A 26,864-nucleotide genomic window follows, 5' to 3' on the forward strand; every position below is an offset into this window, starting at 1 on the left:
ATCCATAAAGTTTGTAAGTGAGAAAGAGAAATCTTACCCTTAGTTGTGACTTTTCGCCAAATATATAGAGGGCCGCTTGGCGTTTCGAGAGCTGGTTCTGCAGGTAGGCGCTGTTGCTGAAGGAGGCCGAGTGATCCCTGCCTGCCAGCCGGGCGCCAACATCGACAAAGGATGTTGGAGAACTGATCAGGCGAGTGCTAGAGCGGAGACTTGCCCACACACCTTTACAAAAGCCAAAATAATTGAGGTAATCTGATGTGGGAAGACCACGGAACTACGAAAAAGATGCATGCTCTGTAGGTATAGTTTCAGAGGTAACAGCAAGTTAATTAACCTAGGGAATCATGGACCATACTACTGGTCATCTGTCATTTACCTTTGCAACATAGAAGCTTTACTCAATAAGGCATTTCTAAACCATACAAGATTAGGTGTGGAAGGACCCAAGAAGTCACCAGAGTCTCAATTCGACTGTATTCTGATGTAAAGTCAGTATTTATAAGCAAATACTGGGACCATGAAGAGTAAGCGTGGACTGAGCTAGAAACAAGGAAGGCGGCAGGGGCAGTAAGGAAGCCCAGGGGCGAGAACGTGGGGTGGCCCCACTTCTCAGGGCTGCGGGAAAGAAGTGAGAACAGTCTTCTGCTTTAGTCAGTCAATTCAATAGGAAATCCAGATTAAGAACAACATTATGGCTTTACTAAACCTACTAACATCTGGGGCTGGATTTAGAATGAATATTTGTGTATTGTGCCAAAATGAGGTACTTTAAAATTAGTAAAGATTATATTAAACTCTTTTTCTCCAGTATCCAGGAAAAATGGTGAGACACTATACACTTAGTAACATACACTTCACTGAATCTTAGGGGGCTTTATTTAAAATTTATAGTCAGAAGCAGATATCTTCTCATGGAATGGCCATGCTAAGCTGCTAGAAGAAGCTTGTAAATTGACCTCAATTATATATTAATTAGAAAAATCAAGGATTTCTATACGCAAGTGAGCTATTAGGTATTAAATATCCGAGCACAAAAGCATGCACTAAGTTGAAATTTGCCTGCCGCTGTAGCACCTTCAAAACAACAAAGCCCCTTACACGCCCACGGACCACGGTGCTTGTCTCGGAAGTGTGGTCACAGCGTGCAAGGCGCTGCCCTCGCTGCCCAGAGTGGGGCTTCCTCTTTACAGCTGGACAGCCTGCTCGGGGAGCTTCACTGTTTGCCAAATGTTAAGTCAAGCCGTGCTTCCAGTGGCTGGAAGTCACCACGATAATGTCACATTTGCTTCTCTCTTTACGAGGTAAGTACAGGGTCAGGAAACCAGTTCCTAAGGAAAAATTTTATAGGTGATTTCTGCTTAACATGGACAGATCTTTCTACACAACCTCTGAGTTTGTCTTAGATATTAAGGCAAATTTCTGGAAATGAAATCACAGAGGAAATTCAGAATGTGGGTGACAATGGAAGATAATTTGACAAACAGATGTGCCAAATGCCACTTGTAACACACATGCTTTCATATGGAGATGGTTAAAAGGGATGACACATCGGGACGGTAATACAGTACCTTGATTACGGACTCTCCCCTTAGCTGAAGACTTGGGGTTTGACTGAGTAAAACAGTTACCTCTGTGCCCACGCACTGGTAGGTAAGATTGAAGACAGAAGGAGGAATGACATGTACACAGCAGCGAGCATCAGAGCAAATCGGGTAAGAGAAGAAGTGTAGGTTATTTAATTTTTAAAATTAAGTTAACATAGGAGAAAAATGTAAATATAATGAAAGTAGAAGATTTAACAAATAAAAAGCTGCACAGTCACACAAAAAGGATGCACTGAGCGCCTGGTAAATGAAATTTCAGCACCTGTTCATAAATATAAGCGCAATGAAATGAACAGCACAGCAGACAGTGCCACTAAAAAAATTATACCAAATGGAATATGCTTTCGAAGGCTGTCCTTGGGTGACCAACACAACTGGAATTTAGGGAGGGGAGTGAATGTTAGGAATCCATTGGCCCTCGTATTTAGGGAGGCTGACTGATCGGTGCGCCACCTGTTGTGCGGCACACGCCTGTTCCTGAGCAAGGCCGTCACGTCAGGAATAAAGCTCTAGCGACCATTTGGAATAACTACGAGCATGTTTTTGCAATAGAGCATTAAGCACTGCCACACTATCTTCTTTAGTTTTTATTTAGAAATTACATTTACTCTGCATAAACAAAGTTAACGAGAAGCAAAAATTCATGATCCTGTGACAATACCCAATGCTGCTAAAAAATATAGCTTGTGATGACTGAGGTAATGACTTCTCCTGAAATCCCTACTTGCACCAAAATAAGGCAGTAGTAGAGATAATACTTTTGTAATTTGAGTAATATTGTTTTTCTTTTTTTTTCTGGCAAAAGAAAACACTTTGTGACTATGGCAAATTTTTACCTGGTAATAACACAAAATGGTGAGCAGTAAGTTATAGTTATATCCTGAGCAAAGAACGGCTCATCAAACAAGGAAATGACTCTGTATTTGTTCAGGATTGAAAACTTTCACAGCAGGACTACTAAGCCATACATTACAACACTGCATAAAAAGGTGAGGTAACTTGATAAAAGAAAAATCGTTAGAAGTGATTACACATTCCTGCCTCACTCCTTCTGAAGCGGGAAATGAAAGGCACTGATGGCTTTGGTGGCCGAAGAAGTCAGAAAGCTGAGGTCTGCAGAGGTGCCAGCTGACCGCACACAGAGGATGCTACTGCAGAGCAGAACAGAGACCTGAGAGGGCTGGGCAACCGCTCTCCTTGCTGCCAAGGTGTTGAGCTTTCCTACTGACCACAGGGCACTGAATGCTCGCAGTGAAGTATTAGTTGTTTGGCTCCTGATTCTGAAATGCTGCTCCCTAAACTTACCACACTTATGCTAGCACCTCTACTTAAAATGATTTCTCCTAGTTCTTTACCTGACAAACTATCTCTTACAATCCAGAAACAACGAGAACTCTTCTGAAAACCATCCCCAACCACCCCCACCCTCCGGGGGCTGTGGAGAGCTCTGTTTGAGCTCTGCCTGCACTGCATTGCAATTATCAGCACATTAGGCCCCACTAGCCTGTGTGATCTGAAGGGCGGGGCCTAATCACGCTTATTCGTACTTCCACGCTGAGAGCCTCTTTATATACATATATTATATGTATAACATTGGACTATTTTCTTTTTGAAAACTAATACACTGTGACCTGTTGCAGGCTTCTACTATATCTTCAACTCAATTATTTGCCCTGAAAGAATGAAAAGAGGGGGTGTTAAAAAATTTAGGTATTGCCCTAAATAGAGGCTCATAAATGAAAAATTGCCAAGTGTTTATCACATAACAGAAAATCAGCAATGACAAAACAGCTCGTACTGATACGGGGCCAGCAGAGGGCTTTGAGAACTAGAACCCCATCTGGCAGTGGCGCTGACCCCAGGAATTACACCACTCCACTGCCGGGGAGTCTGCGGAGCTTCCCGAGGGATTCCCGGCTGGGAAATGCTTGTCTTGAGCAAGGAACACCAGCCTGGAGTTGCATTTTTCTAAACTGCAGTATCCCCTTTAGTAGTTTATAAAATCACTTTAGTAGGTCTAATCAGTATTTTTTAAAAAGTGAAACAGATTAAAATTGAAAAGACTATGTACACTGCATGTGATAGAAATATTATTTCATGAGACTTGTTTTGGTACATACACATTTGCATTGTGACTCAGCCCTGAATTGTGATATAAAATGAATATGTATGAATCCATGTAGATATAAAATGTATTCCTTACTGTGTGTCAGGATCAAACAGTTTGAAAGCTACTGGAATAGGCTGAGAGCATATACTGTCTATCTTCCAATCTGGTTTAAGGCAGCTTAAATGCTAATGTAGCCCTTGCTCCCACTTCAGTGAAGTGTTAGGCAACAATACTGACACTAACCACAACAATGATAATGGAACTAACATTTACTGAGCTCCTATTATGAGCCAATAACTAGTTAAGTGCTTTAGATATGTGATTTCATTTATTCCTTGTAAACACTCTGAAGCTAGATACTATTTATCATCTCCATTTTACAGAGGAGGACATTGAGAATTAAGAGGTTTCCTAAATTGCTCAATATCATGCACTAAATGGTAGGGCTATGGTTTGATTTGAATATAACAGAATTAAACTCCCAGTGTCCTGTCACCTAAGCAACCATGTCACTATGGATTTCTCCAGCAGGGACTGGCTAAGGGGACTGCTTCAGGGAAAAAGTGGTACAGTTCATTCATCACACCCATGGGGATGGGTTGCTGTTCAGGGCCTGAGTGTGTCCTAAGCATGAGGGTTATTCTATTTCATGTGGACAAAAGAGAGAAGGAAAAGAGATGCTTGGGTTAGATGTGGGGATGGGGTCCTGATTTATCAAAGTGTGAGATACGAGCTACAGTCCGTGAACACTGCACTGAAATGGACTGAACTCAGCCTTGTCCCAATTATGCTGTTTTTGCTAACTGACCTTGACATTGAATATCTCAAAGCCTCTTAAAATATCCATTGTGGAGGTTATTTAAAGGATAAAATAACACTTGTAGGGAAACTTATAGGCCGTGGAAATGTAAAGAATGCACAATTTAAAAAGCTGGCTCTAAGCCCTGGACGGGTGACTCAGTTGGTTGGAGCATTTTCCCTCTACACCAAAGGGTTGTGGGTAAAATCCTGGTGGGGGTATGTTAGGGAGACAACTGATCCATGTTTCTCTCTTTCCCTTCCTCTCTCTAAAATCAATAAAGCATATCCTTGGGTGAGGATTAAAAAGAAAAGCTGCCTCCATGGGGCTACTTCTTAAATATACTTAGCTATTGTCTTTTTTAATTTAAGAGGGAGTACCATTTTCTCATCATGGCATTTTTCAACTAAAAAAATAATTTATCCAAGTTGTGAGTATATGAGCTTTCCCCTCCTATGGGGCTCAAAAGCTGTTTTAATTTTAAATGAAAACCAATGTGATCTATTCACATCTGTATTTTTCTAAACTGTTCTTGTGTAAAGAAGGTTGCTTCCCTGCTTTAGTAACTCCTCAGCATAAACATCAATGCAAAGTGACGCGCTGACAGAAAAAGGGGGGAGGAGAAGGAGAAGATCAATCTAAACTGTGGATCAGAGGCGTGAGAAAGGCACACGGTGGGAATAACATAAAACCAGACCCAAGACTCTATGAAAATGAAAGAAAAGAAAAACAGTGAAAACGCACAGAAGAGAATAAAGGACAAGGTTAAGAGAATGAGTTAGATATAGGAGGCTCTTCCCATACAACGGAAATGGGAACCTTCAGGAGAAGGAGCACTCGGCTCCTTGGAAGAATGCAGAGACTGCACCTGAGGGTGGGCACGAGAAACGACCGTGTGCAGGGCATGCACGTGTCTACATCTATGCTTGTCCTGATCTCATGTCTGCCAGTCACTTTCACGTCAATGAGGAATCTCCTGAGACCTCCCCAACTTGCTTGCCCCAGTCCATTCTCGCTACTCTGGGTGAGGAGGAAGGACACTAGCGGAAGAGACAGAGGAAGCAGATCTAGGGATCAGAGAAGCTGAAGGTATCAGCAAACAGGAGAACCTTACCTTTCAATTAATCACTGGAACCTTCGAAGATCTAGGAAGCTTTGGGAGTAAAGGATTAAGAGATGGACTAAAAGAATAAGATTTATGTTTCTGAATCTTAGCATAAGATACCAGAAGGATGGGCACCTAAGTTAGGACCAAAAAAACTGTCATACCAAGTTCACAGAAATTTTCAGAAGGAAATATTTGAGAAGGCAGTCAGAAATAATAATTATAACCTCATTTTGCAGAGAATGAATCAGGAACAAATTACATACAAGATTTTAACCCTAGAGGTAAATATACCTTTCAGGTACCTTTGAGAAGAACAAAGAAGGGACTCATAATTAGAATGTAACCACTAGTGGGGATCCCCTTGTCTAAAAAGGTCTGAGGCCAATATTAAAAAAAAAGAAGATATGCAGTTGAGACAGACTGATGAATATTCATGAGCCTTGTACCAACACAGAAGGAGAGACAATTTGAAAGCTAAAATTTACATCACAGGTTATTTGGCCAAATGGAGAAACAGATACTGTGTTCTTGATGATGTTTATAAAAGTGAAACATAAGAGTCAGGTGTGGGGTTTCAACTAACCAAACATATGCTGGAAACTTCCTTCTATTTATGGAAAAATTGCTGACATGCCTTGCTGACAACGTAAACTTTCACATGGTGAATAGAATAGTAAGAGGGACAGCAACCTTGAACCGAATTTGATAGGAGGGCTTGGGAACATAAATACCAGGAACTTTAGAAGAAAGTCATTGTACTATCTTTTAGTTCAAATTCACCAAGAAAGAAATGATGAGAAGAATGAAGTTTGCGTCTTCAACTGGAAAACAATGGTATTTTAAAAAGTCAGTAAAAAGCAGAATTTCTATGTTGTAGTCCTAACTCCTAGTACTTTGGAATGTGACCTCATTTGGAAATGTGAACTCACTGCAGTTGTGATTAGTTAAGATGAGCTCGCATCGCACTCAGGAATCTGGTGGGCCCCCAGTTCTCTACAATCAGTGTCCTTATGGAAGGGAAATTTGGAGACAGACACATAGGGAGAATGCCATGTGAAGATGAAAGCAGGAATCTAGGTGATGCTTCTACAAGCTAAAGAAGGTCAAAGATGATCAGCAAACCGTTCGAAGCTGGAAGCCAGGGAAAAGGCATGGGGCGGGTCGTTCCTCACAGCCCGCAGAAGGTGCCGACCCTGACAACATCTTGATTTTGGACGTCTAGCCACCAGAACTGTGAGACAACAATTAAGTCACACAGTTTGTGGCACTTTGTCACAGTAGCCCTAGCAAACTAATACAGTGACCTGAAGGCCTAATTGGGAAGATGACTGAAGAAGGTTGAAAGCTCTTAGGAAATCCTCCAAAGACAGGAAGTTCTGATGAAGGAAAAAATAATGAGCACCTGAAGCACCCACATGACTGCCACGAGATGTGCACAGTACTCTTGGCTTTCAAAGATTCAAAGGGGAAAACAATACATGTTGTAAAACAGAGTCTTCATGTTGATTCTGAACCAAATTCCAGAATGGATTATTAATGAACTGTTTATGGTTGCTTAGAAAAAAGCGCTAATTCCTAGAAGAAGTCATTTTACACTGATCATAAAATCTTTAGTGATACAGTTAACAGTTTGAAAGACTGGGAAATACTGGATTAAAAAAGATGGGAAGAGGCCCTGGCTGGTGTGGCTCAGTGGATTGTGTGCGGGCCTGCGAACCAAACCACCACAGTTTGATTCCCAGTCAGGGCACATGCCTGGGTTGCAGACTAGTTCCCAGCAGCGTACACACGAGGGGCAACCATACATCGATGTTTCTCTCCCTTTTTCCTTCCCTCCCTCTCTAAATAAATAAAATCTCAAAAAAAAAAAAAAAAGATGGGAAGAGATAGAGAAACATGGGCCAGGTGAGTTTCAGTGGGAGGAATCATAACCAGTGCAGATGGACAGATCTAGCTCCTGCTTCAGAGAGGCTGAAGAGATACTATTTTGCTGAAGGCTCCTGTCCTTACCTCTGGTTTGTGCAACTTTTTTTTTGAACACAAAAATCACATGAGAACAGTGATCAAATGTGTGGATGACAGGAGGCTTGGAAAAACAGCTGATACAGTAGTGGACAGAATCAAGATCAAATGTCTAAAACAACATTCCACCATTGAAAAAGATACCATTTTGTAGGTACAGGACACAGTATATTTAGGCCAAAAAACTACCCCTCAAAACTAGTATATTGTTAAGAACAATAGCTCATGGGAAGCAGACAGATTTCAAGTGATACTAATTTCAACACGGTCCAGCCTAGGGATGGGGCTGTCCCTAATGCAGTCTTGGGTTCTTCACTCTGTGGAGAGTCCACAGAATGAAAGGGACGGTGCATGGATGGCAACCATCAGAATTGGGGATATTTAGAGTTCACTACAGTTGTCAGAGAAAAAAAGAATGTTTTTTAAATCTGAAGGGCTACAGTATGGGAGATGAGGTTTAGAATTTTCTAACTCTAGAAGTCGCAGAACAAGGGTCAATATGTAAGTTACATGGTGGTCGACTTTCAATTCAGTATAAGAAGGAATTTCTAACAGTTGCTTACAAATGCAAGGGACTGCTTTTGGGGGAAGAAATGAGTTTCCCTTTACTGATGATGTTCAAGCAGAGCCAAGATCACATACTAGGTGTGTCTGCAGGGGACTCGGCATTGCCTGGGAGTGAGAGAAAGGGTCTCCCCATCCGAAACTCTGCTGTGAAGCAGTAGCACTTCACTGTGGAGAAGCCTGGTCTGGAATTTTCTCTGAAGAGTAAAAGAATCTAAGAAAACCGGAGACCAAGTTAGAGCACTCTTTGGAGCTAAACAAACCAACACCTAGCCTTTCTCTATTTCCTCATGCCAGCAGCTACAGCCCAGAGGGGAAAAAAGGTAACCTGAATATCTTTCTCTCTTATTCTTCAAACTAACATTTCAGAGAACAGGAGTAAAAATAATGGGCACTGGGGGCACAGCCCTTGGGCCTAGATGACATCTCCCCACATGTTTATGCTTCTGTGATCAGTCTTTCTACTTGCAAACCGCAGCACCATGAAAGGGCTGCCTCACCATCTGCAATGCTCCCCTCACCCCCAATGCTTCCACAAACTCATCAATATGTGAGATTTCAGCAATTACTACACCTCTTGTCTCAAGAGGTGAAACTCATGTGTCACCACAGTAGAAATAAATTTGATCAATCATTTAGAAAAGAGTAATTAAAAACAATTTGAACCATAATTAGTTGATTTAAAGTATCTCTATCTAGAAAATTTTTTCTGCTTTTATGATTGTATCAGTGCTCAGTTATAAAATTGATCTTACTAACCTCCTCGAGCAAAGCTATTGGATGGGTTTACATCCAAATGTCCTGGCACTACCTGCTTAAGCACAGTGGACATTCTTGCAGTTCTCCTTTCAGTCCCTAAAGTCAGCCAAAAAGAAGAACAAAAACCATGTCGTTCGGGTTAACATTACTCAAATGACAAAAAGTTATCTTCATGTGTAGCATGTCTAATTGCTGCCAAACATTGTACTTTTTAAGTACCCAAAGCTTTAACAGAGATAACAAGGCACTGTTACTATTTCCTCAGAGATACACGCATTTGCAAGATTACAGGGAGTTAGGTTTGGCAAGTGCAATCAGAGAATTCAATGACAAATGAAGCAAGGCATGCATGGTGTTACTTTACAAGAAAAGCCACTTTCTGCTTATGTTGAGCTAATTCAAATAGCTGATTAAGCCAAGGAGACCAACTTTTCAAGTCACATGCTCCTGTGTCTAACACATTAGGGTTACCTCTACATGAACCCTTTGGGGTTCCATCACATGATAACTGAAACAAAATATTAGTACAAGTCTTAATGGTTTCATTCAAATCTAGTGAAAACAAACTCTATTGCAAATCACAAAAGACTGCAGAAATTTTAGAAATTTTAAACATGATGATTTTAATAATATACATTTAATAAACATGTTCACCTTATGCACTTAATGTTGTGATAATATTGTAAGATCTATGTAAAATAGATTCTAGGAAAAAAACCCAGATGACTTTATATATCTTCCCCACCTCCTCTCTAATATCAGAGGCACGATATTACTCTTTTGAAAGGGAAATAGTTGAATCTCTAAATTTGGTTACTGTTTACTAGAATTTAACAGTGGTGCCCTGATTTCTAACTAGGAGCCAAAGTTACAGCTCTGCAAGGTAAAACTTTAAAGGGTCACGCTGAACAGTGCAAATAACTAAAGAGATTAACCCTAAGAATGAATCTGACTTTCCATAGTTGGCAAGAACGAAAGTATCAAATGTTACCTGGAGGCAGAGCAAGTGCTGGCCTGACGGTGAGGCTGTTATTGCCACGGAGTTTCTGATGGACAGAAACTGCACTCAGGATGGCTTGCAAGTACTTTTCTTGTTCTATGCTGCTGGAAGATTCTAATGAGGAGGTAGGAGCTATAAAAGAAAAAGATATTGAATAAAACAACCTGTCTATATGTTAATAAGTCTTTTATACATGTCCCCCCCCTTTTTCTTTCTATATACAGTCTTCAAGTTACCACACCCAAATACAGAAACCAGCCCCACTTAAAGCTCCAAACTATCAAGTGGCTAATCCTCCTATGATATTGGTTTCACCACACCTACTCCTTGATTGCCTCATCCTTCTCCCAGAAAGAGCCTACGTGTGGAAAACCTGCACAGGGCTGTCCTTCCAAGAGCAGGCAGTGTTACTCATTACCCAAGCCACTCAAATGGAGATTCATGAAAGACGACATCTTGATGACTTCCCCCGACCATCCTGTCCATGCTCCTGTGTAGGGGTAGAGGGTGGAGTATTCCCTCGGCAACCAGGAAGGGGCAGAGGTTGTAATTTCCCAGGGCCAGTAGCTTTACTCCAATTCTGCCACACGGGCTGAACAGGGGACATGAACGCACTGGGGTTGTTTGTGGGAAGAGTGGAGGAAGATGGGGAGAAGACAGGAGCAGCTACTGCTAGGTTCCCTGGACCTTCTAAAAGACGGGAAAAAATATGCACAGATGGAAGCAACTGTGAGAGCAGTTCTGGGTGGGAGGGAGCCTGAGCCTGGTTTGCGGGGAGCACAACAGAAATCACTGAACGGGCCCAGACACTGTGTAAAGGGGCATCAGGAGGGTCTTAGTAGAAAGACAACAGAGATTAACAAATTCTCTTAAACCAGAACAGGAAATAGTTAGAATTTCATATTTTATCAGTTTTCAGATGCCATCATTATGTTTTATTAAGAAATGCACCATTATTTTATGTACTAAGAATAAAAACTGCCATTTAAATTAGGATACAACTCTTTCGGATCATTTCAATTATAAGATGTATCCTGATTTCAAATATATTAAAATGTGAGCAAATATATAAGCTAAAATAATATAAAATACAGTACTTATATTAGATTAAAAATAAGGAACTAGTGGAATAAAATGGTTTCCATTTTTTCCAACTAACAGCTCAGAAATATGCTCATCAAGGTTCCCGAAATGACTCACTCACTTTATTTAACTTACATACACTGTGTTCTATTGTACCCACTAAATAGCTTGGGAGGGTTCCTCAGGGAGAAACAGTTCAGAGCCAGGGAGAATAAATACGACAGTGACAAGACCGTGTCGGGTGTGTGCTGCCCTCAGTCACCTGAACGATCAGAGGCACGGTAGCCAGCTTTTTATTCTCTGGAGGGAAGCAGATGAGAATGAAGAAGAGATACCAAAAAGCACATGATTTCACTGGCTGAACCACAGAACTGGACTTGCCTCATTTTGAAAGAGGAAAAAATGCAGCCATCCCTAAATTGGATCTGATATCTTAGTGGCCCACTGTTTTTTACTGAGCATCTATTATAAGCTGGAAGTTATGAGAAAGTTCAGCAAAATATAGCTCCTGACTTGACTTCAAGGCCTCAGATTTGGTGCTCATAAGTATCCTCAGAAAGATAGATAGTGGCACTTATTATTTGTTTTCTTAAGTTGGCCAACTTCTAGCGTCCAAAAAACCTCTATGCTTGAGAGATCCGGAAACAGCACTTTGGTCATTGGTTTGCTGACTTGTTTTCTGTGTGTGTGTGACTCGTAGGAATGAAATAGGGTATCTCATACCACATGGGACACGATCCCTACTTACCCTCAAAGCTGTTAAATATATCTGAATGCTTCCCAGAAGAAAAGAAAAAGAATAGTATAATTTATTTCCCATATGTGGATATTTTGGTCTGTTGAAATGAAAACAACCTAGAACCGAAGACTTTATTACCGTATTTTTTGGACCATAAGATGCACCTAGGTTTTAGAGGAAAATAGAAAAAAATTTTTTGAAGCAAAAAATGTGGTAAAATATTTAATAACAAAAATAACATCATATTTCATCAATGTAAATGTAAGCAGAACTCAACAGCAGCATTAACAACCATTATTCCTCCCAAATTTGCAGGAGGGGAGAAAAAAAGGAAAAAAAAAAGGAAAAAAGTGTGTCTTATAGTCTGAAATACGGTATGTTAATTTCTATTAAGATTCAAATACAGACAGACATATTAAGATGTCAAATTCAAGGTGGAGCCCCACATTTTCAAGTGCAGTTCTTGTTCAATTTTGCACGTTGGGTCTGGCACAGGTGTGAGAGGCCTGGCAACAGGGAACAACCAGCATTCCCCAATTTTACTTCTTGTAGTTTTAGGAACACTCCGGAGTGAAGGATCATAATCGTGCTGTACAGAGATGCTTACCCGCATGGGGGGAGTTCTGAGATTTGAAAAGACCCACTACTCCCTTCCCATGGAATCCTCCAGATCGGAGGAGCAGGGTGCTGCTTCTTGAGTTCTTCCAACATACGACAGGCAGGCGATTGTGTCGGTAGCAGCGGGCTACTCTTGGTAAACTACTGTCCTGCACGGCTTGAGGTACGACTAAAAGGCCAGGATAGCTTTGGGGACATGGAGGGAGAAAGAGAATGGTTTGGGTGGATGAGGGAGAAGAAGGGTAGGGGGAGGAGAAGGGAAAAGAAATGGGGACAATGGGAGAGAGAGACATTATAAAAATATGAATACCATAATACCATAGTTTTTTTTCTTTTTATTTTAAGATCAAATCTCTAAGCTGGTTTATTTCTTTTACAATTTTTTCATTGCTTATTTCCCACAGTCATGTTCTAAGACTCAGAAACATTGGTTGAGAGGTAAGATGTGTATTTTAAACAAGGAACTCAGTCTCAAGTCAGTTCTTCAGGGGTTGAAAAAAGGCCTAAATGGTGAAAACAGTTAACTCACCCACTAATTTGTAGTTTTTCTTTTCCAAATAAGCCCCTTTCATTGCTACTGCAGACTTTTGCTGAATAGCCTTAGCTTAGAACATAAAGATGGTATGTAGAATTAGTTAGAAAGCTTCTGTTAAACTGATGACCTCCATTACCTTACACACTACTTTTCATCAACTTGGAATAAAGACTGTAAGATCAATGCAGTAATGCCAACTTGATGAGAATGACAAGTCACATGATTAGACTGCTGAAATGACGAGAGACTAGAGCACACTAATATCAGATGGCCTGATATGGTGAAAGGGTTAAAAATAAAACCAAATGGTTTCTTGTGTAATGAACATTTCTGTAGGTATAAAGAACAATATGCTTGACTGTCAAACAAAGTTAAATATTATATTAACACTACATGTTGATATTTTAAAAAGACTAGCTCATAAAACTACAAAATATGATGTTGGGAAAATAAGGGTACCTTGTTTTTATAGGTTAAGTATAATCTATAGATAAATATAAGAAGATAGTCAGGTTTCAGAGGCATCTCCTTCCTTTAGTTTATTTAGAAACATCACACTAAAGAGATTTCTAATCAATAACCTCCCACCTCTAAGCAATACTGTTGGTGTGGTTTTTTAAACTCTGGTAATATATGCCTAACATAACATTTAACATGGTATCCATTTCAGGTGTACAAGTTGGTGACTTAAGTACGTTCACAATACTGGGCAACCACAACTATCTATTTCCAGAACATCTAATCCCCTACCTTGATACACACCAGTGCTGAGAGGAGGGAGATGAAGTCCGGTTACGGTCATGGAAATCATAACCTTCAAGGACTTCAGTGAATGAATGACTTTCCATTCTTAACTAGTGATGCCTTGAAAGCATTCTGAAAGCCTAGCATGTGGTGCCCCAGGAAGGTGGAGGCTGGGATTTCTAACACCACAAACTGATGAAGAGATCTTGCTGAAGACAGAGTCATTCCAGAAGACTGGAAAAGTAGTTCCATCATCAGGGCCCTCTATTTCTAACTCCACTTTAATATGTGTTTTCCTGCTCAGTTGTTCCTGGATACACTGATCTCGTATATTAGGTAAGGGAGTGTTGCTCAATGGCTCCAGGGGCTGCTTTAGTCACTGGGAAAGAACCAGCATACCCTTCACTCCTTGTCCCCCTTGTGGACTGTTCCCTCCTTCCATGGGACATGAGCACCACAAACCAAGCTTTCTACACACAGGATCCACACTTTCTTGCCCCCAGGCATGGGCTTGAGTGACAACCGGACAACCACTACTATTGGGCAACTCCTGTCGAGTCTGAAGGCCAGCAGAGGCTACTCTAAGTGCGAGTCTCATTTGGCGATGAAAGGGAAGTCCATTTACCTGCCACCCAGCCCATCCCACTACCCACAGCCATCAGCTCTGGGCGTCAGTGTAAGCCTCAGGAGGTAAGACTGGCTTTCAGAAGCTGCTGCAGAAGCTTTTAAATCAAAAACTAACACCAGTGCTTAAAACGTAAATGCACTACCATCTAACTTAGCTTAAGAAGTGGACCATTCCCAGCATCCAAGGAAATTCATTTGTGTCTTCTCCCAGTCACTACTTCCCACTCCTCCTCAAAGATTATCACTACACCCTTGAGTGCCAGCAACATGGATGAGGTGTGCCTGTTTTTGAACTTTAGAAAAAAGAATGAGCAGAAGTCACTCCTTTGTTTCTAACTTGGTTTGCTCGACATGTTTGTCAGAGCCATCCATGTGATCGCATGTACTGTAGTTTGTTCACTTTTGTCACTGCACAGCATCCCACTGTGTGGTGGCGCTGTCTAGTCCACTGCTGGTTTCTGGTTTTTGACTATGTAAGAAAATGTTCCCGTGAACATTTCTGTAGATTTCTTTTGGGAGCACGTATACATTTCTGTAGGAAATTCTACCCAGCCCGGGAGCAGAAGCAGCAGGTAACGGGCTATGCACACGTTCACTAGGTGTTTAGATGTTAGGAGATGCTGCCAGACAGCTTTCAAAGTCTTTCAATCAGTTTCCAGTCCCGGCAGCAGTGAATGAAGAGTTCCGCTTGCTCAACACTCTCCCTGCACTTTGTATTGCTAGTCTTTTAAATTTCAGCCATTTCTGCAGGTATAAAGTAGTCTCAATGGGACTTTAGTTTGTATTTGTTTGAAGACTAATAATTTGAGCATCTGTTTAGACATTCATTGGCCACCAGAACATCTTCTTTTGTGAAGTGCCTATTTAGATCTCTTGCCATTTTTACGACCTTTTTACTCTCCTAATGGTGTCTTCTGATGTGAGAAGTTCTTATCAATCTTTTACTTTATGGGCAGTGCTTTTCCTGTCCTAGGAAATTGTAAGGTCATTAAGGTATTCTCCTATCTTTTAGAAGCTTTCTTGTTTTAACCTTTCACATGTAGATCTATAGACCAATGGAACTGATTTTTGTGTATGGTGTAAGGCAGTGGTCAAACTTAATTTTTTTCTTGTATGGATATCCAGCACCATTTATTGAAAAAACATTTTTCACCCTGGGTGGTTATAGCTCAGTGGACTGAGCATGGGCCTGCGACCTAGAGGATCATGGTTCAATTCCCAGTCAGGGCACATGCCTGGGTTGCAGCCCAGTTCCCAGTGGGGGACACACAAGAGGCAACCACACATTGATATTTCTCTACCTCTCTCCTTCCCTTCCCCTCTAAAGATAAATAAATAAAAAATCTAAAACAAACAAACAACCAAACATTTTCTCCCTGCTTTTAAGTGCTGTCTTTATCTTAAATAAAGTGTTCATATATGTTGAACTCTTTCTAGCTTCTCTATTCTGCCCTGCTGGTCTGCTCACCTACCCTTGTACCAGTCCCATGCTGTCTTAATCACTGCAGTGTTACAAAACAATCCTGTAGTATTATTAAAATACCCTGTAGTTTCATTTTATAAGCCTATTCTGACTACTCTTGGCCTTTGCATTTTTTAAAAAAATAATTTTATTTTATTTATTTATTTTTTTAAAGATTTTATTTATTTATCTTTAGAGGAGAAGGAGAAAGGGAGAGAAACATCAATGTATGGTTGCCTTTCATGCATCCCCTGCTGGGAACAGGCCTGCAGAGAACCAGCCTGCAACCTAGGCATGTGCCCTAACTGGGAATTGAACCGAGATCCTCTGGTTTGCAGGCCTGTGCTCAATCCGCTGAGCTACACCAGCCAGGGCAACCTTTGCATTTTTTATATAACTCTTAAAAATTATCATTTCAATTTCCATAAACATTTTTCTGGGATTTTGATTCAGACCACACTCAATCTACAGGTCAGTATTTGGAGAAATCACAGTTTTAGAGTATTATGTATTCTAATCTAAGAACATGAAATATCTTTTTACTTGTATCTTTAATGGTCCTCAATATTGTTTTGACTGTTTGGTGCAGAGGTCTTACATGTTTTTCACTAGATTTATTCCTAAGTATTTAATGTTTTTACTGATACTCTAAATAATATCAGTAGTACCAAAATAACATTACTTAAAATTTTATTTTTAAATTATTTGTATTTGGTATATACATGACTAATTATTGTATAATGGTCTTATACTAGAGACCTTACTAAATTTACTTTTTAATTTAAAAAATTTATCTGTAGATTCCTTCAGATTTTCTATGCATACAATCAGGTCATTTACAAATAATAATAATTTTATTTCTTTCTTTTGCCATCTTTATACCTTTCAATTTTTATTTTTTGTCTTTTTTCATGGCCCAGGACCTCTGGTGAAACAGCAAATAGAAGGTAACAGTGGGCATCCTTGTCTCGTCTTACTCCCGAAGTTTTCAATCTCTTACCATTAAATAATTTTTGCTGTAAAAATTTTAGACACTAGATTAAAAAGCTTCCTTTCTATTTTAATTTGTTGAAATTTCTTTTTGTAAAAATCATAAAATTATTTTCTGTGTATAATGAACTTACATTTTTCTTCTTAATTCTTTTAATGTGGCATCTTATGCTGATTGATTATCAGCCTTCAAGCCAGTTGTTTTCCTGTGATAAATTTCACTTGGTCATAGTGAACTGTCATGTGTGAAATGAACCTTGGTCTTTATTGCTAGTAAAATTTTTCTTTAAAATCTACTTAGATACTTATATAGTTAATAACTTTTTAGAGGAAGTTCTGCACGGTGTATTTGTTCTGTTTCTTTACTCTCAATCTTTAGTATTCTTGTAGATTAGTTATATCCCTTAAAAAAGCAGCAGTAAGCTTTTAAAAATTCTGATAATCTTTTTATTTTAATTGGAACATTTAGTCAATTTATAAGTAATTTAATTACTAATATATTTGAATTTAAATTTATCATATTACTATTTGCTTTCTATTTGTTCTATCTGTCCCATGTTTTCTTATTTCTTTCTTGCCTTCTTTTGAAAACTAGAGGGATACATATTATTTTATATCATCATAAATGCTTTATAACGTGTTCTATCACATTTTTATTTTGTTTCTGACAAGCTGAAATGATAAACGAGGTCTATTTTCTCACTGGCAGGCATGATTATGATAGCCAGCTCCCTGAATGGCAGGGTGTCACACCCTGACACTGTCACTTACACTGACCTACAAAGAGAATTCAGTTAGAAGGACAAAGCACCAGGGTGAGTTACTGCACACTCAACAGAATCACAACCTTCCAGTACCTAGGGCAAACTTCTTATTTGGCCTAAATCTCAAACTATATTCCCAACTTGTTTTTAAAGTTTCACATTGGTAGTATTTGTAAACTTCAATTGTCATTTAAAGTGAGATCGTTAATAGTTCTTCTAGAACAGTGGGGTTGAAACTAATAGTAACCCTGAGACAACTTTCTAATATATGTACAGGGCTTACAGTTTACAAATTGCTTCACAGAATTATTCTATTTATCCACACCAGGAATTTATAAAATGCAAAGCAAAGAATTCCCCTGGAGATGGGAATGATTTAACTGTGGATGGTAAAAATACAGTTTTAAAAAACAAAGCATGGCACAGGGCTTAACAGACAGACAAAACAGCAAGAGGTAAGAATGGAAGAAGATTATGTGTTCATTGACATTCCTTGTCAATGGAATATTCCTTGGAAAATATTCTAATTAGATAGCATAAGAAAACCCTGTCTACACTTGGGTCCGCAAATTACAGCCTCTGGGCCAAAACTGGCTCTGCCCTTTCATTCGCTGACTGTCTATGGCTGCTTTTGGAGCAGAGTTGAGTAATTGCAACAACAGACCATATGGCCTTCAAAACTGAAAATATGTACTAACTGGTCTTTCATAGGAAAAATTTATAGTCCCCTGGCCAATAGCAGACTCTCATCTTTTCTATCTGCCTGGGCAACTCCTACTCTTTCTTCGGTTACCTTCAGGCATAGTAAAAAAGAGGCAAATGGGAAAAGACAAATAAGGGGAATTCATAAAGGGGCCAAAAGCTGTTGTTAGCCCTCACCTTCTGATCTAATACAGGCACTGTTCAGTGATGTCACTGCGCTTCTGACAATGCCAGTGAGGTGGTGCTCATGCTGCATGAAGGGTCCCTTAATCACACATATCCCTGGGGAACTCCCTCCTATTTTCTGACATTTTTCTCTCTCTGGGCTATGGATGCAAATAGCCCACTCAAGACTCAAAAGGAAGAAAGGAAAGAAGGTCTCTTTTGGAGCCCACAAACACACTAACCTCCGGCAGAGTGAATACATCCTGTTGGAGGCCGTAATTCGAAAATACTCTGGTTTTGAGCGAGAAGAGCTGCCGCTTATGGTTCCCAAACCTAAACGCTGATAGTCTCTGAAACAAGCTTTTTCCACTAACTGTTCCATAGTAGACTTCTCCGAGGCCTTCAGAGTGGTACTGGTGGGGAGTTCACTGTCATCTGAAACTGTGATGGCAGAAAGAAGTTTTGAAAAAATGATATAGCTCAAAGTAGATTAAAAACTTCCTTTTGGAGAGGTTTCTTAAACCAAGGGAGGTTTCTATCAAGGCTCCAGATCCATGAATATCACAAATCATGTAACTTCTAGCAGAAATCATTATGTTCAAACAATCTCAACAGTAATGAATATTCAAGAAATAAAATATCAGGAGCTCAACTGACTCAAAACGTCAGCGGAATTAATTCAACATGTCTAACAAAATATGATTTTGAATTCATTACCCATAGTTTTAAGTCAGGTGTACTTATTAATGCCAGAGTATAATTATTTCTATTTAGATCTCTAATACGATTTTTAATATGATCACTATACAAAGTGATCATCACCCAGGTTTTAGTTAACTTTTCAAAGCATTAACTTTTATTAGAAATTTCTAGATTAAGCAGAAGTTCACTGGTGGGAAAAGACCTTTCTTAGAGAGGTATAAAGAAGTTATACTTTTTCCCCTGAAATATTTTTGTCACAGGACATGGTATCCATGGGAAACCCCCTCACAGCTGTGCAATCACAGGTTTTAGATGTGGAAGAATCTACCCGATAATCAAGTATTTCAGGGAGGATTAAATAAGACTCATTAGTAATTGGTACTATAGGTTCTAACTAAAAAAACCTCTACTGTTAACTCTCTGAATTTACTTTTCTATTTACTTGTAAAGTAAGAGAAGTCAAATTAAAGCTTTCAAAATTTTTGGAAATATTCTCAAAGTTACAATGTCAAAGGGAAAATTATGGCTCTCTTCCATAAAAGAAAAAAAAAAAACAACCACCCAACCTAACAGCTTATCCCTATAAATACCACAAATATATAACTTGGTATATTAGTTCATGAACTTCACAATGCAAGTATATTATCAGGTATTAGTTTAGTGTAGCCTTTTTCTTTTCAGAGGAGCCAGGAACATTATAGAATTTGGTCTTTTGGCAAAATAACCACCACAAAATATAGTTTTTGTTCCACGATGTCACAAACATGTTGAATTAGAGGAGTCACTAGTGATGGGTGGTAATCATTTTTTAGGGCTTTCCATGCGACTGTGCAGAGGCCCGGGTTCCAACAAATGGTCACTTCGGTCATGGATCGGCAAGTCTCTTCATTGTCGCTGGGGGCGAGATGAAGATGTACTAAAATGGAGACATTTAGCCAGTGATATCTTTCAGATGAGGCTTATTATTATTATTTTGTAACTGTATAAACACTGATGATTGACTCTGAATCTGAGAAGAAAAAGGGTACAATGGCACCCTGCTTCTCTACTAGATCAAACTCTAGTGTTAAGTCCATAAGCATACTCCATACTGGGCTCAGGAGTAGAAAGCAGTCAGTCAGGGGGTTTGCTACTGGTTTTCTGCCCCTGTTTTCTTGACTGAGAGGTATCTCAGCTTCCAATTCTGTCCTTTTAAATATTTAGCAGGCATTTAAAAAATCATCTAAGAATCCCTTCGTCTTCCATCTGGATTAAGAATATCCACAATATTCTCACCAAGAACCCAAATCTTCAGTTGCAAATATCCAATGTTCTTATCTTCTTAGTCTTTATAACTCAATTTATTATGCAGTGGGGTTTCTTTCTGTTTCCCTTTAATAAGACCCATATACCCTTGGCTAATCAGCTCTACAGATTTAGTAAAGGAGAAGCATAATTTAACAAAATCTTACACGAACAATGGAATATTGGGATTTTTTTTAAGTTCTAAAAAGCTGCTAAGTGCCTCCCATCTTCTTATGAGATCTAGGTTTTTGTGAGTCAGGTTTAAGTGCAACTAGTCTTAGTGCCTCATTCTTACTCATATAAGGCGAAAGAACGAAATTCATTCATGAAGGAAGAACAAGTTCTCACATACCAGATATGTCATCTTCTTCATTCCACCCAGGACGATTCACTCTCTCTTCCACAATTGTCCCTGTCCTCTTCTTCAATAAGTACTGACGCCCAATGGTCATTTTCCCTGCCCTTTTGGCTCCTTTCACAATTGTTTTTGAGAAGGTGCTACAAGCCATAAAACCAAAGAGAATGTCAATTTGTATGAAGACATCACCCATATTTCTGATGGCCCCAAAGCTCAACTTGTTTCTCCTCCATTTCCATAGCTGCTAGTATTGTAGCTACTAGTATTGTATCCAGACCTGCATTAAGCCTCTCCTTCTTTAGGTTACTTTTTACATGGCAGCAGACCAATTCCCAATAAAACACTGCTGCCACCAGACCACTGTTTTAGGTAAAAGGTGCAAGAACATGTAGCGGGACACAAAGCACTTCTCACCCCCAATCTAGGGCTGTAACTCTCCTTTGTACTAGGGCTGTAACTCTTCTGTAAATTTGAAATTGTATTAAAACAAAAAGTTACAAAAAAAAAAAAGACTTCCATTTTTAGATCAAAGCAAAATGTCTACTAGACCTGGATATCACTGAAAACTGAATGGATTGTTCAAAGGAGGTTAGCAAGTGATCTTTATGGAAAAAAGGAAAATAGAATTTCACATGTAAAAATGGATCATGAGCATAGACATGAGAGTCAAGCCTCTTGCAGCTTTCATTTTTGAAACCTATTATGAATATCAATGCTGCCTTCTGAGCCTAGTCCAACAGGCTCGACAGCACGGCAAAGAAAGATAGCAGCAGTCCTTACGCCTGGACCCAAGGGACAGGCCACTTCCCCCGCCAGTTGACTGTGCAGGGCTAAAGTGAAGAGAGCAGGTGGTGTTCTTACCGAAAGGAAGTGTTCTTTTCCTTCTGTTTGGGTAAAATTATTTGTGGGGTAGTTTGCCCAGTAGCAAAAGCAAAGGTGGTGAAAATGGACTGAGGGTAACGGAACTTCATCAGCTGCTTCTTAAAGATCTCTACTACTTCTGGACTCACTTCTTCATCAAACGCTACTTTAATCAACTAGAAACAAAGAGATTAAACATATCCAAAGCATTAAGGAATTACAGATAATTGCCCCCAAATTACTAAAATAACAAAAAATAACAATAATAAATGGCAAGAGTTTGCAGGTTGAGGGGACTTTGGATGTTATGCAACAGAATTTTTTAATTTTAAAAATAAAAATGATGGCTCAGAGAGGTTTAATTGACACAGATGTTTAGTTAGCAAGAAAAATCATGTATCTTGCAGTCGCCTCGCTTTCCAGCTGCCTTTTCTCTGGTGTGATAGGGAAGTTAACTGCTAGTGGCTGAAGGAGGAACCACGACCTTCTCACTTCTCAACTCCTGGCTCTAGATAGGGAATTTGGCCTGACCAGGTCTCTTCCTACCCTGAGACATTATAAATCTAGTAAAAAAAAACCCAGTGTGACTGGAATCCCAACCAGGATAGTCAGCAATATTCTAATTAGAGTCCTTTGGCAGTTGCAACAGTGAAGAAATCTCTAGGAAGTCACTGCTCTCAGGTGATGGGAGAAGGTCTGCAGCCCAGAGATCTGCAGCCTCACATTCCCATTTGTTTTTTTGCCTTGCATTAAGAATAGCAAGGCAAAAAACAAAGAAAACACCACTCATCCAGCATCTGGTCTGCATCAGTAATTCCTATGTTCAGAGCTCCCTGAAGCAGATGCTGAGCAAACTGCTTCCTACGTAAAGGCTTTCTCAAACACAAACTGAGGCATGACTTGGCAGAGAACAAAAGTCAGTTGTGTGTGTCTGAATTTCTAAGATCACTGAATACTGACTGATAATCTGTTGATATTCTGTGTTGGCCACAGAGCTCAGGAAATGAGGGATTAAATCCAAGACTACTCACCTGTTACACAGTTGAAGATTATCCTCTCAGACCCTCTGATCCTCCTCATCTATTAACCGCTGACCACATGACCAGAGAAAGTGGCCTGACATCATTTGTAGAAAACTGTTAAATAACAGAAGAATAGCCCCCTTTCTTAATACCTGAAAAGATGCTGATGTGATCTGTAGTCCTTCTTGCATGTTCTGCTGTAGCTGGTTCTGCACTGTGATCTTCTTCTCCTTGGTGATGGAGGCAATCGGAATACTTCGCATAACCGTTTGCTCACCAACTACAGGAAGACAGGGCACAGACTCAGCAATAGCACATTCCAGCACATTTCTAGCATCTCTGCTGCTCATTCCATCAGCCTCTGCTGGAGGAATGCATCTGGAGAGGGAAATGCCCAGGAATGCAGAGAGAGAAAATGCTGTGATTCTGGACTCACATTCATTAATTTTATTGCATGGCCATTCACTTCTGCATGCTTGAAAGCTACAGAATGATTCCTGGAGGAAGTGAGAGGGAAGGTGAGCTTTGAAGAGAGTGTAGGTTTGAATCTGCAGAGGGGTAAAGGGAGGGCAGGTCAGACAGCCACACCAGGAACAGAACACGGGCAATAACAGACGAGGCCCCCAGCTCACAGGCCAGAGGGGTGACCTCTGAATCAAGTTTATGGGACTTCAGTGGCAATACATTTGTCCACTCATCATCATCAGAATTCCTTATTTCTTGGACCTGTCAATTCCTAACCTGGAATATTCATGTTAAGCTCATACTCAGAGGCTAAACAAAATCAGGATGTACATAGAATTTAAAGTTCATGGATGTATCCAACACCCACGTTTATATAACATATCTAAAATGATCAGATTTCTCTGGGTACTATGAAGGACAAATAGTACATTAAAAATTTAAAAAGAGAAATAAACTGAAAGAGGCGAATAAAAAGGTTTTCTCTAATAAAAAATGTGAAATTAACCCCCAAATTGACAGGATAAAACAGGAGGACCATACAGCTTTCACACTAAGTATGCCACCGATTTGCTTGAAATAAATAAATTAGAGCAATTTAAATTGCTCTAATGATCAAGGGTCTCATATATTTATATGCCCAATATGTATGTTTATGGTCAATGAACTTACAAAAATACAAAAAATCGTAAGTACTGGATACATAGTATCTTGCAAAAATGCATATGCTTTCAAATACAAATGTAATTTATGTATAATAATTTGACAGTAGAGGGCAGAGAAATTTTGCTCTATTTTCACTCTTTAAAAAAATCAGCACATCTATTTCCATAGATTCATTTTGTTTACTAAAATTTATGAGCTTTTTGCTTACTATGCATTAAGCAATCTTTCATGACTGAGATAATGGACCATCTTGATTCTACCCACACAAGAGCTATACAACTGTGAGCTTTTCTAAGACATTACACTTCATATGTCTGAATTCCACTGTCTAACGGAATGCATGGCACACAGCCTGCAATCAGCAGACGCTGATGGGTGAGTACTTTCAGGTGAGGGAGGAACTTCAGTGACCGCTTGTCCCAATAGTGCCTAGTCCTCAGCACGTGTCACGGTGATTTCTGGGGGTTAAAAAATGTAGGATCCTAATTCAGGTTTTAATTCAATTGTTTGAGGATTGGGCTCAGAACTGGTATGTTAAAAAATATATATTTATTGATTTTACAAAGAGAAGAAGGAAGAGAAAGAGAGAGAGAGAAACATCTGTTGGTTGCCTCCCATATACACCCTGAGTGGGGAATTGAACCAGCAACCTAGGTATGTGTCCTGACAGGGGACTGAACCCACAGTCTTTTGGTGTATGAGACAACACTCCAACCAACAGAGTCGCATCGGCAAGGGAGTTAAAAAAAACAGCTTTCTAGATAATTCAAATTCTTCAGTCAAGGTTTGTGAACCACTGCGTTATCACTAATCAAGCTCAATTTGCTCGCTGTATCGAAGGGGAAGCGGATACCCAGAGAGGTTAGGGGACCTAAGCAACCAAGACTGGTCACAGCAATCTAAATCCAAGCTGCTTGGTTTGTAGTCCGATAGTTTTACCCAAACCCAGTAAGTTTTCCCATCAACTAGAATAGTTTGTAAAGAGACTACAGTGATTTTAAAGAGACTTGATAGGACACGCTACTCCTTTCTAACACAGAAGACTATGTAGGGTAATAGAAAATAGAAATGGAAGTTGAGGAAATGTAGTGAACAGAAGTTGCCTGCTAAGAGGGGAGTGGGGTTAGGTGAAATGGGATGAGAGTTGGGGTTAGTTAGCTGGTGCAGTACAACCCTGTGGTGCTTAGCACACTGTTCCAAAAAAAAGTTAGCTGTACGGTTGTATGTAGGACTCAGAAATGGGAAGCAAATCGGCAAAGGGCATTGTTAGCAACCAGATACTGTGACTATTCCCAGGTCACAATATGCTGCCAGTGAAATTATGATCATTTCAGTGAATTTACTGTTAAGAAGACATCCTTGGTTCTTCAAGTAAGAATCTCTGATCCAAATTATTGTTACCTGTGATAGACAAAAGTATTCTAAAAAAACCTCTGTGCGGCGTAAGGCTCACTTTGAATCTGAAATGATCTGCAAACCACTGTACGCAGATGGAATCAAGTCCTCGTGTAGGACCGACATATCCAGGTTCAGACAGCATAACATGAGCCGCACCTAGCTGATCATGGGGAGTCCCTCTGAACAGAATTCTGTACGTGGTGAGGAACAAGGCTCCTTCTGCTGGCAGCAGCTGGGGCCCTCCAAGAAGGCCTCCAGTGGCTTCTTCTCTCCCATCAGGATCCAACAGGACTCGGAGACCTTCACAAACAAGTTCCTCCCCTGGCAGAAGAGCAGGTCGAAGAATCTTGGGCTAACAACAGAAAAGGTATTTTAAACGTTATTCATGTGGGGTTTCCAGCACTTAGGCAAGGTTATCTTCCTGTTACAGATCTAAAATACCTGAGCCAGACTTCCCAAACAACCAAAATTAGAAAACAGATTTGGGAAGAGGCACAAATGTCATATCTGCGTGCAAGTGTGAAGAGATTCTCTGCAGCATCACTTATTAAAAGAAGTCACTGGAAATTACTAAAATGTTTGAAACATGTATTCAATGCAATCATTTAAAAATGACATGAATCTTTAAGTGTTAACACAGAATGATATTCAGAATACACTGTTAAGTAAAAAAACAAATTATAAACAAGTACGTGTATTATGACCCTTTTTTTGGAAAAAGAAAATCTGAGACTATGAACCAAACTGTCAAAGGTGGGCCATCGTGGTTCAGGGCAGTGGTGGGGCGGGGTGGGCAAGACCATGGGAGGCTTTCACTCTGTACAATGTGTATTTCTTTAATGCTTTGATTTATACAAAGAGCACTACTATGTTTGTAAATTGAACACAAACAAACAAAACAAGGACTTAAAAAAATGGATGCATCTTTAAAAAGACCCACCTTTCTTGGCCCTTATTCAAGATTAACACAATAAGTAGCCAAGTAATGAACATTTATACATCTCGGGAAATAAGGAACCACACGATACTCTCCTCTGAAGAGTTCAGTAACAGAAAAAATATCCATCTCTCTTGAAGAGCTAGTATGTTACTTTTTAAATAAGAACTATATAAATCAGCATTATTCTTTTTCTTGGCTCTAAGAAGACCAGAGTTAAATGTAAAGCCAAAGCATAATGAACACCATGTCTCAGATTTCTGACAAAATTCTCTTTCCTGTGCATCTGGCTTCTGATTTCTCCTTTGAATTGAACAATTCTGTTGTCTGAACCCTAACCCAGACTGAACCTGAAGACGGCCTGACCGGTGCCAGACTAGCTGCAAATGGTCGTCTGGGAGGCTTGTTAAAGCACAGGTTCCCAGGCCAAGTCCCAGGGTACTCCGGGTGGCAAGTAGGAAACCAGGAGGCTGGAGTAGGGTGCAGGACTCTCAATTTTTAATAGACTTCCCAGATACTTGTGATGTATGCTTGTAATGTGTACAGATGTAAGGACCTGGCATTTTTATGGTAATAGTCTTAAGTCCTTCTTTTGGAAGTAGGCAGGGTATAAAATCTTGGCTTGAGCTTGGAAGTTAGAATGTTCATAATTTATGTTCTGCCTATAAAAGCAGTCTCAACAAGAGGTTACTGTTGCTCCTTTGTTGAATCCACTATTCAGTATCCTTTTTATGAGGACCTGTGCGACGAACTCCTCTGAAAATTTTATGTATCATTAA

At 39.8% G+C, this 26,864-nt stretch overlaps 1 protein-coding gene across 2 annotated transcripts in view; it reads right to left on the bottom strand.

Moving 5' to 3' along the window:
• SBF2 (SET binding factor 2) overlaps positions 1–26,864 on the bottom strand; it is a 392,309-nt gene that overhangs the window by 36,435 nt on the left and 329,010 nt on the right. Inside the window, exons 22-30 of one of the 2 annotated variants that reach the window (XM_037133797.2) lie at positions 25,305–25,500; positions 22,775–22,902; positions 21,601–21,776; positions 20,734–20,879; positions 18,638–18,836; positions 12,396–12,592; positions 9,958–10,098; positions 8,967–9,062; positions 38–222 (exon numbers count right to left, since the gene is read on the bottom strand). In XM_037133797.2, the coding sequence (XP_036989692.2) occupies positions 38–222; positions 8,967–9,062; positions 9,958–10,098; positions 12,396–12,592; positions 18,638–18,836; positions 20,734–20,879; positions 21,601–21,776; positions 22,775–22,902; positions 25,305–25,500 (1,464 nt within the window). The remainder of the gene's footprint in view (positions 1–37; positions 223–8,966; positions 9,063–9,957; positions 10,099–12,395; positions 12,593–18,637; positions 18,837–20,733; positions 20,880–21,600; positions 21,777–22,774; positions 22,903–25,304; positions 25,501–26,864) is intronic. The other variant, XM_037133799.2, reaches the window with a different exon arrangement.

This window comes from Artibeus jamaicensis, unplaced genomic scaffold, assembly GCF_021234435.1.
Source record: "Artibeus jamaicensis isolate MK-2021 breed Jamaican fruit bat unplaced genomic scaffold, CSHL_Jam_final contig_797, whole genome shotgun sequence".
Lineage (NCBI taxonomy): Eukaryota > Metazoa > Chordata > Mammalia > Chiroptera > Phyllostomidae > Artibeus > Artibeus jamaicensis.